Source organism: Balaenoptera acutorostrata, chromosome 18 (genome assembly GCF_949987535.1).
Source record: "Balaenoptera acutorostrata chromosome 18, mBalAcu1.1, whole genome shotgun sequence".
NCBI lineage: Eukaryota > Metazoa > Chordata > Mammalia > Artiodactyla > Balaenopteridae > Balaenoptera > Balaenoptera acutorostrata.
In genome coordinates, this window is record NC_080081.1 from 66,397,429 (window position 1) to 66,411,994 (window position 14,566).

Sequence of the window (14,566 nt, forward strand, 5' to 3'; positions counted from 1 at the left end):
AAATAGACATTCTCGTATATTGCTGATGAAGGTGGAAATTGGCATAACCTTTCCGGAGAGAAATTTAGGCAATATATATGAAGATACTTTTTAAAATTTCTACCATTTGATTCTTTAATTACAATTAAATTCTAGGAATTTATCCTAAGAAAACAACCTGAAATGCACAAAATGATTTAAAAACATTTACCAAACCATTATGCTTAATAATGGAAACAATATCTGATAATTTAAGAATGCTTGTTCATTCACAAGAAAAAATACAATGCCACATTAAAAAACATGTTTTTTAAAAATAAAAGATATAGGAAAATGAACATGAAATTTTAAGTGAGTGAAGTAAAATATAACTATGCACAGATACTAACTCTGGGAGAAGATACACCAAACTGTTAACAGTGGCTATGTCTGGGTGGTGAAACTACATCTGACGGTAATTTTCTTCTTTAAGTTTTGCATATATAAAAGAAAGGAGAAGAAAGAAGAAAGATGTGATGCTCCCCTGCCTTCTCCTAACTTCTTACCAGGCAATGAAAGAATATGTATCACATATGCTCTATATTTTTACATGTATATTTGTGCAAAATAAATCCTTTTTATATTTTTATGTGTTACCAACTTCAAAACCTAAATTAAAATAGTTTATAACAAATAATTAAAATTACAAAACCATTAAAAAATAAAATAGTAAGAAAGAAAGAGGGACTTCCCCGGTAGCGCAGTTGTTAAGAATCCGCCTGCCAATGCAGGGGACACGGGTTCGAGCCCTGGTCTGGGAAGATCCCACATGCCCCGGAGCAACTAAGCCCGTGCGCCACAACTACTGAGCCTGCGCTCTAGAGCCCCCAAGCCACATTACTGAAGCCCACATGCCCTGGGCCCACAGGCTGCAACTACTGAAGCCCACATGCTCTAGGGCCCGTGTGCCGCAACTACTGAGCTCGCGTGCTGCAACTACTGAAGCCCGCGCGCTTAGAGCCTGTGCTCCACAAGAGAAGCCACCGCAATGAGAAGCCCGCGCACTGCAACAAAGAGGAGCCCCCGCTTGCCCCAACTAGAGAAAGCCTGCGCCCAGAAACGAACACCCAATGCAGCCAAAAATAAATAAAATTTAAAAATAAAAAAAGAAAAAGAAAGAGAAAGAATGAGAACTTAAATAACATAACTGAGGAAAGCTATCGCAATTAAGCGCAGAACAGCCTAAGCTTCCAGCCACGAAAGCCAATGTAGAAACAAGATGTGCTACACAACTTTGTCTAATAAAAGGGGAGAATTATGGAGGGTAAAGTTCCTTGAGGTATGTCAGACAGTGTGTTCAGCACCCTATACCCTGTGACATAGTTTATTATTCCTTTTTTCAGATGGGATAACAGAGACGGCGGGAGGTTAAGAAATAACCCGTGTAAGATTAAAAATCTAATGAGCTCTTACCCAAGATTTGTATTAGAATTCAGATTTTCAAGGTCTACATTCTTTCCACTAACATACTACGCCTCAAAAATAAACATAAACATTCGCCAGAGACTATGTTTTTGTGAGTCCAAAGAGAAATTTGGCTGGTAGGCCTTTCCAAGAGACAAAAAAATACATAATAAATAGTGATTTCAGTGGTATTCAGAAATATGGAGGTATGTTCATCTGGACATAGCCTTTCCTAATCATAAGTGAAACCCATCTTCTGACTGTCAATTAAACATTAAGGGCAAATGTTAAACTGCAGTTCTGTGGAGACAATTCTACACCAAACTTTACCGATTAGAGCAACAGCTGTCAAAGTGACCTCCTTCTAGGGGCTTCCCTGGTGGCGCAGTGGTTGAGAATCTGCCTGCTAATGCAGGAGACACGGGTTCGAGCCCTGGTCTGGGAAGATCCCACATGCCACGGAGCAGCTGGGCCCGTGAGCCACAGCTGCTGAGCCTGCGCGTCTGGAGCCTGTGCCCCGCAACGGGAGGGGCCGCGATAGTGAAAGGCCCGCGCACCGCGATGAAGAGCGGTCCCCGCACCGCGATGAAGAGTGGCCCCCACTTGCCGCAACTAAAGAAAGCCCTCGCACGAACCGAAGACCCAGCACAGCCAAAAATAAATAAATAAATAAATAAAATAAATTAAAAAAAGTGACCTCCTTCTAACTCAGTTGGAAAAAATATTCATATCATTTATGAATTTGTCTGAATAAGAATATCATGTTATCCAAATAAGCCCACAGAATTTCTATTTCTAAAGCCAAATGCTTGTCTAAGTTTCTCGTTAAAAAGGAAAAGGTAATTTTTTTAAATGGAAAAACAACTGTGCCAGCACCCAGGCATCTGTTATGATTCGTGCTATGTAATTTTCCTAAGATACATTCACACAAATGTTCACTTGACACATCAAATCCATAGCTCTTGGGGTACCAGAATGTCATAAATGTTTGCTTCCCAGAAACATGCCAGGCCAAAACACTGCTTTCGTAGGCTTACTAAAATAATAAACATAAACAACCTTGCTTAAATAGTTTTGACAACATATGAACAGAAGGACAATATTCTAATATTGCCTCCTGAAGACGTTAACCAGTCCCATACATGTTACGAGCCCCAATAAAATACTTAGTTTTCAGTTTTTATTTTATGTTCCTTTCCTGACATTGGAATAGCTATATTTCATATTCATTCACTCAAAATTATTTATTGAATCTACAACGTGTTACACATTGGAGATACAAAAAGAGAATAAGAAATTGTCATCGTTCTCAAGGAGCTCACAGTTTAGTAGGAAAGAGAGTCAACCAAACCAATCATTAGTTACGAGACTGTACTACACACTACAGTAAAGATGGCAAGAGAAAGATTTAACTCAGACCAGAAACTCAGACCACAAACTTTGTATACAGGATTGGTGATCTGTTACTCTCTTAGTTTTAGTCACAATCTTCAATTGAATCCATATATGTTTTTATAGTCAGCCAACAATAACTTAACAGAAAAATTCATGTGTGGGTCTCTAACTGCAAATTTTTTTTCTAGGAAACTTTTCTTTCAAAAGATTTGTTGTGACACTAAAAACATTCTAATTCGATGCTCAAGGCGCATGCTTAGTTCTGAGTACAGAAATCCAGCACCTGCCTTTCCTTAGAGAGTTGGCTGCTCTGTAGAGCCAACCATCTCTTCACATCAGCTGAGACTGCAACTTTTCTCATCGTGGTCCATGCACCAATGGGAGAGACCTGTGTGGTGATGGAACGGTTCTGTATCTTGACTGTAGCAGGATGCATAATCATCAGTAAAAAATAAAAGACAATTGTGAAAAAAGATAATAAAATTACTAAAAATTTGAAAAATCAGTCATTTTTTAATTCTATGGCAAACAAACAATGCATCATCACTTCCAAAGAGGGATAATCTCTCAATCATCCCAATTATCAATGTTCCTAAACTACTGTTTTACGTTTATTTTACTCTTGGATAACAGCTTAGAACCTCATACTTTGTATCATTTTTGAGTCACGTTTTTGATTATTGTTTTAACTTTGAAGTTATCTATAATTTTCTTTCCGAGTTATCTCCAAATTAATGAAGAGTGGATTATGTAAAGAAAAACTTACCTTTCAGCTTGAAGCTTAGTGGTTTTTGTTATTAAATCTTGAGTCTGTTCCTTTGCTGCCTAAAATTATAAACATATCTATTATCAGCACATTTCAATTTTTCTCAACTTCAGAAAACTAATACTGCCACTTACTGGAGTTCAGACTATAGCAAATGAGATCACACTCCAGAACTCAAAAGTTTAAAAAAGGCCCAAGTAACTGAAATAGATGTTTCAAGGCTCATACACTACGTTTAGTAAGAAGAACTCACTCAGAATTCTCAATACACACATAATGCTAAGGCTTACAAGAAAGAAAAAGGTATCACAACGATGTTTATTAAGGAATTTAACAGTTCCTGATGCTTTTCAGTGGAACAGAAGCGCTGCCAGGGCCAGTTAAGGATGAAGAACAGGACTTCAGCTACACACATGCTGAGGTGAGGTGCCAGGAAACCTCTGAATGGAGTTGTAAGTTACGTCACTGATACGCTGCTGTGGAACTCAACAGAAATACCCAAGATGGAGATAAAAATTTGAGAGTTGGGATATACAAAAAAGGAAACCCTCATATAGGATTTTGGAGAACATTAAAGATAGCCCCATCTAAAGGACAGAGGGCTGTTCCTGACCAAGTTATACTAAACAATCCTCTCTCTCCCAAACCAGAGCTGAAAGGATCAGGAGTGAAAACTTGATGAAAAGGTATTTCAAAGGTTAGGAAAATATTTATAAAGTGAATTGAAACACATAACAAGTGTAACCAATGAGATTCTCTCTCAAAGACCTGAACTGGGAACACTACAAAAATAAGGCAGTTACTAACGAGAAGAGAAACAAGTCAGTGGTTGTGAGGCAGGTAGAAACACAGGGCATTAAATGAGTCAGAAGTATGTAGGTCAATGTTAACTCTACAGCCAAACTAGAGGTTTGGAACTGCTTTAATAAACAGACCTAAACTTATATACATTTTCCTGAGATATTTTTTAGGCTGAACATAAATCATAATTAAGCTGGGTCTTTATTGGGCATAGCATTAGTTTGAAATTATTCCTAAGGCTTTCTACTAAGGAATTTATTTCTGCTGCATTTGTGGAATATTATGGGATTGAAAAGTTTATCAAAATTTTACAGTTATCTCTATACTGGCAAGATCAAAATATAAAGGCTTCTGGAGTTAACTGCACAATACTAGTAAACCATCACCAAAGAGACACAAAGACATTTATAGTTAAAAAAAAATAAGCATAATATTTATATTCAAACTTCCTACAGGGCATGATGTATTAGATATCCACACATTCTGTAGACCTATCTAGCAATTTCTGAAAGCTTATCAGGAACTAGGCTAAAATCCAGCCACTATACAGTACCTGTAGGCGACATGTCATATCTTGACAACAGCTGCTCATTGCCTGAACATCTTCATGTATGCTTTCAAGTTCCTGAAAAGGAAAAAAGTAACATCAACCAGTATATATTGTTAAAGAAATTTCTCTTCTCTTAGCCAAATCCTTACTTTTGTCCCTTTCTTGCCAAAGCATGACAAAAGATCCCATATTTAAGACTGAAAATGATTAAAGAGAACAATATCTAGTATAAGAAAAGATGTTAAAAAAAAGAAAACCTAGTATATTCTTTTTAGAGGGTCTGACAATAGGAAAATGGCAAATGCTTTAAGAATATGAATACCTGTTTATTCAGAAATTCTCATACTAAGAATTTATCCTAAGAAATTAATCAGATAAGTGTACAACAATATATGTAAGAGATGATCAACACAGAGTTGCCTAAAACAAATGGAAAATGTGAAATGTTTCCAACCATACAATGGAAATCTGTGCATACATTAACGATAATATCTATGTGTGTGTGTGTGTGTGTATGTAAATTAGCATGGAAAGATGTCTATATAAAGCTAAAAAAAGGCTTATAAAGCAATACATATAATACCTCCCGGTTTTTTTTTTTTAGGAAAATACATATATATGTGTGCAGAAGAACACAGGGAAGGCTCTATGAAGGGCTATACAATAAAATACTGACAGGTTATTTCTGTGTAATAGAATCATAAGTAATATCGATAGTTCCTTCTATTTCTGACCTTATTATTTATCTTTTCTATAATGAATTATTTATAACTATTAATTAATAAAAAACAAGAAAATTTGAAAACCCAATAAACTAACAATAGTGCCTCCTCCTATATGGTTGAAAGTAATCACATATTAGATCATGCCAAAAATCTGGTAAGTCTCCCAGTAACATTCTTTCCCTATATACTCCACCTCCAGCCCCCTCCACATATGCAAGAATTTAACTGGTCACTAAGTTCTATCATTTATAGCCCTTATTATGTACATCTTATCCATTTCTTTTTTTACAACCCAAACAGCTACCACTTGAGTTCAGTTCAATTGCTTTCTCCTGTATGGACTGATAAAAAACGGTCTTCCAACAGGCCTCCCCGGCTCCAAACTCTTTACTAAATCATTCCCTACAATCTTTACTGAACCACTCTCTTAATATGAAAAAATGATATCACAGAATTATATTTAACTTCATACTGCACTATTATCTTCTTTTTCCCAATTCAATTCAGTGTCACACAACAGAAAGATATGCAAGGAAAGAAAGTTTCAGTGGTAGACAGGGTCTTACTATGGTCTCTCTCAACACAATGCCCAAACCTTCAAATAGAAACATGACAGTTTTATGAAGGGATGGGCCAATCATAGGGCAAGAGATAAGAAAGCAACCAAGCAGGACTACAAACAAAATGTAAGGATGAACCAGAGTTAGGAAGTCACTTACAAGAATGTGAGCATACATCCTAGTTCCAGAATTAAATTTTTTCCTTTCTCTACATAAAGTACTTTGAATTATAAAAATCATAGCACCAGACATTTTCAAATGTTACTCTCTGTATCTTACCATTAATAGGATGTAAATCAAATTATTTAAGTGCTAAACTGCTTTAAACAATAAAAGAATGATTTCAAAATAGCAATTAATGTCAGCAATAGCAAACAGGTACTAATAGGCAAATTAATCTATTTCCTTAAATCTCACGGTATAAGACTAGCACTATGACATTATCAGCCAACAAGGTCAAGAATAACTACTCCTAATATTTACTTTAGTTACTATAGTACACTGAATGAATCTGATTTGTAAAATAATAGAAATTACATCTCTTAATATATGACTTAAATGCAGAGATTTGCTAAATTGTAATTCAAGAAACTTTACACTGCTTGTATGTAAAGTCGTCATTTGAACTCAAACTGCCTTTTACTCCCGATTAAATAAAATTACAGGTTGTTAAATACAATTGCAGTATGATAACCTTTAAAGAAATCTTTTATTATGGAAAAATTTCAAAATTATCTAAAAGTTGAGATAACGTGAATGCCTATGTACACATCACACGGCTTTAACAGTTAGCAACTCATGACCACTCTTGTTTAATCTATCTCTGTACCCACTTTCTAACTCTCTTCCCAACCACTTTCTCCCTCCCCAAGCTGTATTATTTTCAATTCCAGATAGCATATCATTTCATCCATAAACATATCCGTATGCACTTCTAAGAGAACTCAAAAAAAAAAAAAGCCATTTACCCATCTAAACATTCAACAATAATCCCTTAATATCAAATTTCTATTCAGTGTTCAAATTTTCCCAGTTGTTTCAGTTTTTTTAATAATTTGTTCAAGTCGGAAACCAAACGAGATTCACAAACAGCAATTGGTTGATATTTCCTTTATTTCTGTAAATAAATAAATAGTCTTTCTCTTACAATTTATCTGTTGAAGAAACCAGTTCCCTTGCCTGCACAGTTCCCAGCACAACAGACTTGCCGACTGCTTCTCACACTGCTGACATACTCCTCTGTCCCCACTGTTTCCTATAAACTTGCAATTACATCTAGAAGCCTGATTATATTCTGGTCCAATTTTCTTGCCAAGAATTCTTCAGAGGTGATGTTGTACACCTTTGTTAGGAGTCACATATATGACTGTTTCTTTTTGTGAGATGAGCAGTTACTGATGATCAGTGGTTTTCAACTTGGGCAAATCTGTCCCCCAAGGGGGCATCTGGCAATGTTTGGAAACATTTTTGCTTGGGACAACTTGAGGAAAGGTGGCGCTCCTGGTATCTAGTGGATGGAGGCCAGGGATGCTGCCAAACATCCTCCAAAGCAGAAGACAACCCTCAACAACTATCGGGCCCACAATGTCAACAGTGCCAAGACGAAGAAACCCTGAGCTAGAGCCTTTGAACAGTGGTTACAAAATCTTCTATCATTTCTTCATTTATTAAGTGGAATATTACTATAAAGGGAAGCCCTGCCTCAACAATTGTATATAGTTGGTACCAAAGACAGGATAAATGCTTGACTCTTTCCTTTTATTTAGTAGTTTTCAAAACGATATGTTGGTTCCCTCATATCCACCTAAGATAACCAGTGAGGGTTCTGCTGGTTCTTAGTATCATTATGAACTCACGGATTTAAATATGCTTCATGTGTTTCAGTCCACTGCAGTCATTCTTACTGATGCTCAAATCATCCTATATTTGGCCAGTGGAAAACTCTTAAGTCAGCTCCACAGTCCTTCTGACACTTCCCAGTAGTCTTCTACAGCTTCCTCACTTTGGTACTTCCTTCCAGTGGGAAATGGTGTTTAGAGAGTACAATTCAGATGTGCTCTTCACTACTATCTCTCCCTATTTTTATGAACACTACCAAACTTCCCTTTTAATCTTCCAGATTATTAGCCTTCAGCCAATGAAATCCTACTACACTGTTAAAAATAATCTGACTCACTAGAACCATGTATCAAACTCTCATACAACTCACATAGAACTATTAACTATGTAATATCACTCAGTAATATTAACATAATTAATGAAGTATTATATAATACATAAATAAAATATAACATAATAAATAAAATTCATTTTCACCCTATGGTGAGTAGACTGCTCACTCAAGTGTAATGAAACATTATTTATTAACTGAAGTCATTGATCTTAATTAATCTGAAAATTTCATAATTTAGGATGCAGTAAAGTAACTCAATCCTAATTAATCTCCAGTGGAGAAGTGGTTATCTAAGGGACGTTTATTAAATGAGGGACTATTTCTACTGGAAAACCACTCAGAGAAGTGTTATTTTTTGTTTGTTTCAAAAGCTAAGATTCCTAAAAGAATATCCTGGAACAAATATTACAACTTTCCAAAAAGCAGCACTAGTGGAGGTTAAAGATTTAGAAATCACACTAATCCAAAGAAAGACCTAGAAGCTGCTGGAGTAAGCAGCTAAATTTCTATTTGAGCACGGTACACGAGTAGCAAACATATCAACTCTATCCATAGAGAAGCTCAGCACAGAGCCAGGCATATAGTAAGCTCTCAATAAATGGTAAATAAAAACAGTTTACATACTTCCTTCACTTCCTTGAAAATGCTTACAAACTCTTCATTGATGGCTAAACTTCTGCGTTCAATATCTCCACGTAAATTTCTTCGAGTGCGCAAACTATTTTCAACAAAAAAGGTTGAGAGTGCCTTGAGAGCTTCCAACATCTCCTACATAATTGACAATAAAAGAACATTATTGGGACCGATTTTCAAATGTTTTTCTAATCTCAAGTAAAATTTTAATGAAATCATTTCCAAATAATTTGTTTCCATTACACAATCCAAAAAATATTGGATGACCTTCACATTACTCAACAGTAAACTTATTTCTGAGACTCAATAAGGACATACTTACTTGTGCATTGTGACATATATACGTTATTCAACGCAGAATTGTTTGGAACTGCAAAAATTAGAAAAAACCCTAATGTCCATCTAAAAAGGATTGGTTTAAAGACATTATGATACAGCCATTGAAAAAAAGTGGAAATTCTTGGGACTTCCCTGGTGGCGCAGTGGTTAAGAATCTGCCTGCCAATGCAGGGGACATGGGTTTGAGCCCTGGTCCGGGAAGATCCCACATGCCGCGGAGCAATTGAGTCTGTGCGCCACAAGTACTGAGCCTGCGCTCCAGAGCCTGCGAGCCACAACTGCTGAGCCCACATGCTGCCAGCTACTGAAGCCTGTACTCTCTAGGGCCCGAGTGGTGCAACTACTGAGCCCACATGCTGCAACGCTGCCCGCGTCCCTAGATCCCATGCTCCACAACAAGAGAAGCCACCGCAATGAGAAGCCCGTGCACCACAAGGAAGAGTAGCCCCCGCTCGCCGCAACTAGAGAAAGCCCGCGCGCAGCAACGAAGACCCAACGCAGCCAAAAATAAATAAATAAATTTAAAAAAAAAAAGAGTTAACATTTAACAAGAAATAACTGCTGCGGCCCTATGCTGAGCACTTCACCTGGATTCTCTCATTGAACCCGCACAACAACCCTGAGGAGGTTACTGGCAGTATTCCCAATTTAGAAACTTAACGTCAGCTCACAGAAGTTAAGGGACTTATTGAAACCATAATGCACCAATTTGGTGGTTATATCTAGTAAGTGGTGGTCCCAGAGCCAATCCTTCTTACTCATTATAGTATAATGCTAATTTTTACACACCAATTCTTATTGACAGCTTACTGTCAGTTACAGTAAAAAATAAAAATAAATAAAAATTTATAAATAAAAATTTATAAATAAAAAATATAAATAAAATTAAATAAAAATATAAATAATAATAAATAAATAAATATAAATAAATAAATATAAATAAAAATTTATCTATAAAAATAAAATTTTTATAGATAAAAATTCTATATCTATATAGATAAAAATTCTATTTTTATCTATTAAAAATGTATCTGTAAAACTCTCAAACATAGTCTAAAATATGTATAACAAATAAAAATTTATCTATGAAACTTATCTAAAAATTTTAGATAGAAACTTATCTATAAAACTCTCACTTATACACATTCTTTTTTCTTTATGCCACCATGGCATGACCAATATACCCAGCGACTCAGTGATACAGAAGAGATAATCTGCTACCACGGGAGATGGAAAGTCCAATCTAAGTTTCAGGAGGTACTTGGGAGAGGATGCGGACAGTTTATCTTGTAAAGAAATACAGCATGAGCCCATGCATCATGGACAGTGCTTAGCTCACAACAAAAACTAGTAGCTTGTAACAAATTCAATAAAGACTTAAAAAAAAAAAAAAACTAGTAGCCATGAGCAGGTGGTAGCCCTTTAGCGCTGCAAATCATTTTAATTGTTTTCACCTGTCAATGGAAAGGCTCAAGGATGCTTAGCCCTGATCTCCTGTTCCTCCTAAGCTCCCCATTCGCGCTGCCTTATTTTGTAGTTTGCTCTTTGGCATGTTTCTTCTCCTGCCCGGGGCTCTCCTCTCCCCTCCCTGCTCAGACCCCCGAACACCTGCGGGGGCAGGGGACTTCACCGTTTGCCTTCCCGATCCAGAGTCTTCGAAGAACAGTTAAATATGGGGCAACACCCAGGAAACCTCTTCGCTCTTCCAAGGGCTCCTCGGCCTCCCCTTTCTCACCTGCCCCACGCCGGCAGCGCAGCGGATCCCGCGGGCCTGGCGTCCTCTCCGCGGCGGGAATAAGGGACGAGCCCGAGGGCGCCGGACAGACACCGCCCCCAGCCCGGGTCCGACCCGCGGACGACGCAGCACCCTCGACCCCTCCAGCCCCGCTCACCTTGTCGTTGTCCAGCCGTGTGTCCAGGATTTTACGCAGCTTCCGCGATAGCGGGTTGTTAGTCTGCGCCGAGGTCCCGCCGGCCCCATTGTTGAGGCCGTTGACAGCCCCGGTCGCGGGCACGGCGACTACTTCCCCGCTGCCCTCGGCCATAGCGCCGCGCCTCCCGCCCCCCAACTCGGCCCCAGCCGCCTCAACCCAGAGCACGGACGCGCCGGCAGCCCGTAGCGCGCAGGCGCGCAGCTGCCGCGCATGCGCCCTCGGAAGGCTCTGCTCCGCCCACTCCTTGCCGCCAGGTTGCTAGAAGTGGTAGCAGCTGCTGGGAGTTAGAGAAGTCGGCGGAGGCGGAGCAAGACCCGCAGGGTGAGAGGAGGAGAGTAACGCGAGATTTTGCAAAGTGGACTGAAATTCAAATCAGGTGTGGAGTTTGGGGATTACGGTTTATGGGATTAAAGGCACTTCGGGATCCTGAATGTGTGAAAGTCTGAGCTAGACTTAAGTAAAATACGCTGAGGCCTGGGCCTGGGCAACTATGTTCAGTAAAAGCTAACTTTAGTTAAATTCACTTTAGAATACTTTGTAACTGTTTCCTGCAATGAAGGAGATTTAAATGCAGCTATGGAAAGAATTCCAAAATATAGTACGTGAAAAAGCAAGGCGAGTTACAGTGTGTGTAGTGTGATTACTTGTGTGGTGTGTGTGTGTGTGGTGTGTGTGTGAAATAGAGGTACGTGTAAATTTAGGCTTTTTTTTTTTTTCTTTTCAGGATGGCATTCCTTTGGAAGAGAGGCTTCCAATTTTCGTTTTGTACCTTTCCAAACGGACTGAACTTTCTCATCTTCCCCGTGGGTTACTTAATATATCAACAGCGGTTATTAAGGTAAGGTAATTATGGCCTACTTTTCTGTGTTTATTTGTACTTCTCTGAATTTGCAATTGTAAAAAAAAGGAAACAATAATTTGAAAATTAGCATGATATAGTAGGATGAAGACAGGGAAATTATTGTAAAATTTAAATATATTTAAAGCAATTTGTATATTTTTTAATGTTCACCTATCATTCTTTTATAAGGCTAACTATAAATTCTAAGTTAAGGGCTTGAAATCAATACTTTTCAACAGTTCAAAGCAGTATTTTCCAACAGTTAAAATAAATATTCAGGTAAGCCTCATCAGAGACCTAGGTTTTATATATGTATATATTTATATATGTGTATATATGATATTTATATATAACAATTTTTATTGAAGATAAAGGTTTTCTTTTATTGAAAATGTAAAAGATATTTATGTATATTGAACTCCTTAATATAGTAGACACTGAAAGTATTAGAGACAGGCTCTGACCTAAATATTTTAATTTAATGGGAGAGCAAATACACGCATGTAAAAGAGTAAAGCATTTTTATATAACAAAGCTTTTTTTTTTTATAAATTTATTTGTTTGTTTTTGGCTGCGTTGGGTCTTTGTTTCTTTGCGTGGGCTTTCTCTAGTTGTGGCGAGTGGGGGCTACTCTTCGTTGCAGTGCGCGGGCTTCTCATTGCGGTGGCTTCTCTTTGCTGCAGAGCATGGGCTCTAGGTGCGCGGGCTTCAGTAGTTGTGGCTCGCGGGCTCTAGAGCGCAGGCTCAGTAGTTGTGGCTTGAAGGCTCTAGAGCGCAGGCTCAGTAGTTGTGGCACATGGGCTTAGTTGCTCCGTGGCATGTGGGATCTTCCCGGACCAGGGCTTGAACCCATGTCCCCTGTATTGGCAGGCAGATTCTTAACCACTGTGCCACCAGGGAAGTCCCTAACAAAGCATTTTTATATAACCACAGAAGAACCACGCTGAAGTGTAAAACGTGGACATTCTTACCTTCCAAGTAGCAGTTGAAAGGAGGGCCACTTGAATTTCCCCCTCTTCCCCTTTGGTTGGTTATTAAAGCTTTCCTGCTCTTTGGCTTCTGAAATAAGTGGAAGTCACATCATTTTGGCCACTGTGACTTCATCAAAATATAATATGGCATTTATTAAAGCCATGTCTGGTGAATCATAGAATAAAATAGAATGTTCAGTCCTGTACATTCTTCCCTGTATTAAAAACGATAGCTTCAGGCTTCCCTGGTGGCGCAGTGGTTGAGAATCTGCCTGCCAATGCAGGGGACATGGGTTCAAGCCCTGGTCTGGGAAGACCCCATATGCCGCGGAGCAACTGGGCCCCTGAGCCACAACTACTGAGCCTGCGCGTCTGGAGCCTGTGCTCCGCAACAAGAGAGGCCGTGATAGTGAAAGGCCCGCCCACCGCGATGAAGAGTAGCCCCCACTTGCCGCAACTAGAGAAAGCCCTCGCACAGAAACGAAGACCCAACACAGCCAAAAAAAAACAAAAACAAAAACAAAAAAACAATAGCTTCTATTATTTAGTGTCCAAATTTATTGAGAATCAGGCTCAATGCTGGATCCTTTTAATACACTATTGTTATCTGCATAACTACCCTGCAACATAGGGATCATTACCATTTTATCATGTCATTAGTATTCTGTTTATGATGAGTAATCCAAGGCTACGGAAGTCTTTCCGAGGACATAAGGCTACCTCACATCTCATCGTTAGTTACCAGACAAGTTGGCAGTAGTTTTCAAATTCTACTACTGCTTCCTCAGTTTTCATTTTGAGTTGTGTACACCTCTCACTTGGAATGTAGGCAAAAACTTTTGCAGCCAAACTTTCAAATGTATTCTGTGTTGGTGTTGCCTTGACACTGTTCTTACTACCTTTGCACTGACACCAGCACTATTTCTCTAAAACAGATTTGGTCCTATCACTTTTTTGCTTTAAAAACCATGATGGCAGTTATTGAATAAAATAACTTTTTAGTATGGTGTACACATACCTTCATAATCAGATCTCAGAGTATCACTGTAGTTTTATTTCTAGGTACTTGCTTGTGATTACAACACTCAAGCCACTTGTATTTTCTGGGCCACAAACACATCCCAAACTTTTAAGTCTCCATACATTGGCTCATACAACTCACTCTTCCAGGAATGTGTGCTCCTGTGAAACTGGTGAAATCCTATTTGTCCATCTGGCTCCACTCAAGTATCACTTCTCTGTACCTTCACATAGCTCCCCATCTGTCCTTGGGCAGAATTAATTGATATGTCATGCAAATTCCATAGCACTTAATACAACACCTCTATAACTTGTGTCATACAATTATTTTTAAATTTATTTAAGTTTTGTGTTCCTCCACTAGACTCTAAGTACCTGGATGATGGGGACTTTGCCCTCCTGGTTTCCAGCACAATATCTTACACAATATATGTGC

General features: G+C 38.4%; 2 protein-coding genes across 3 annotated transcripts in view; one reads left to right on the plus strand and one right to left on the minus strand.

The window, feature by feature from the left end:
- The window catches only part of COG6 (component of oligomeric golgi complex 6), a 64,334-nt gene extending 52,847 nt beyond the window's left edge, over positions 1-11,487 (minus strand). For both annotated transcript variants that reach the window (XM_007193676.2, XM_007193677.2), the window contains exons 1-4: positions 11,257-11,487; positions 9,017-9,160; positions 4,938-5,009; positions 3,584-3,642 (exon numbers count right to left, since the gene is read on the minus strand). In XM_007193676.2, coding sequence (XP_007193738.1) covers positions 3,584-3,642; positions 4,938-5,009; positions 9,017-9,160; positions 11,257-11,409 — 428 coding nt within the window. In that variant the 5' untranslated portion in view covers positions 11,410-11,487. The remainder of the gene's footprint in view (positions 1-3,583; positions 3,643-4,937; positions 5,010-9,016; positions 9,161-11,256) is intronic.
- Positions 11,488-11,544: 57 nt separating this feature from the next.
- The window catches only part of LHFPL6 (LHFPL tetraspan subfamily member 6), a 271,499-nt gene continuing 268,477 nt past the window's right edge, over positions 11,545-14,566 (plus strand). Inside the window, exons 1-2 of the mRNA XM_007193675.2 lie at positions 11,545-11,674; positions 12,023-12,136. The gene's annotated coding sequence lies outside the window, so the exon portion shown is untranslated. The remainder of the gene's footprint in view (positions 11,675-12,022; positions 12,137-14,566) is intronic.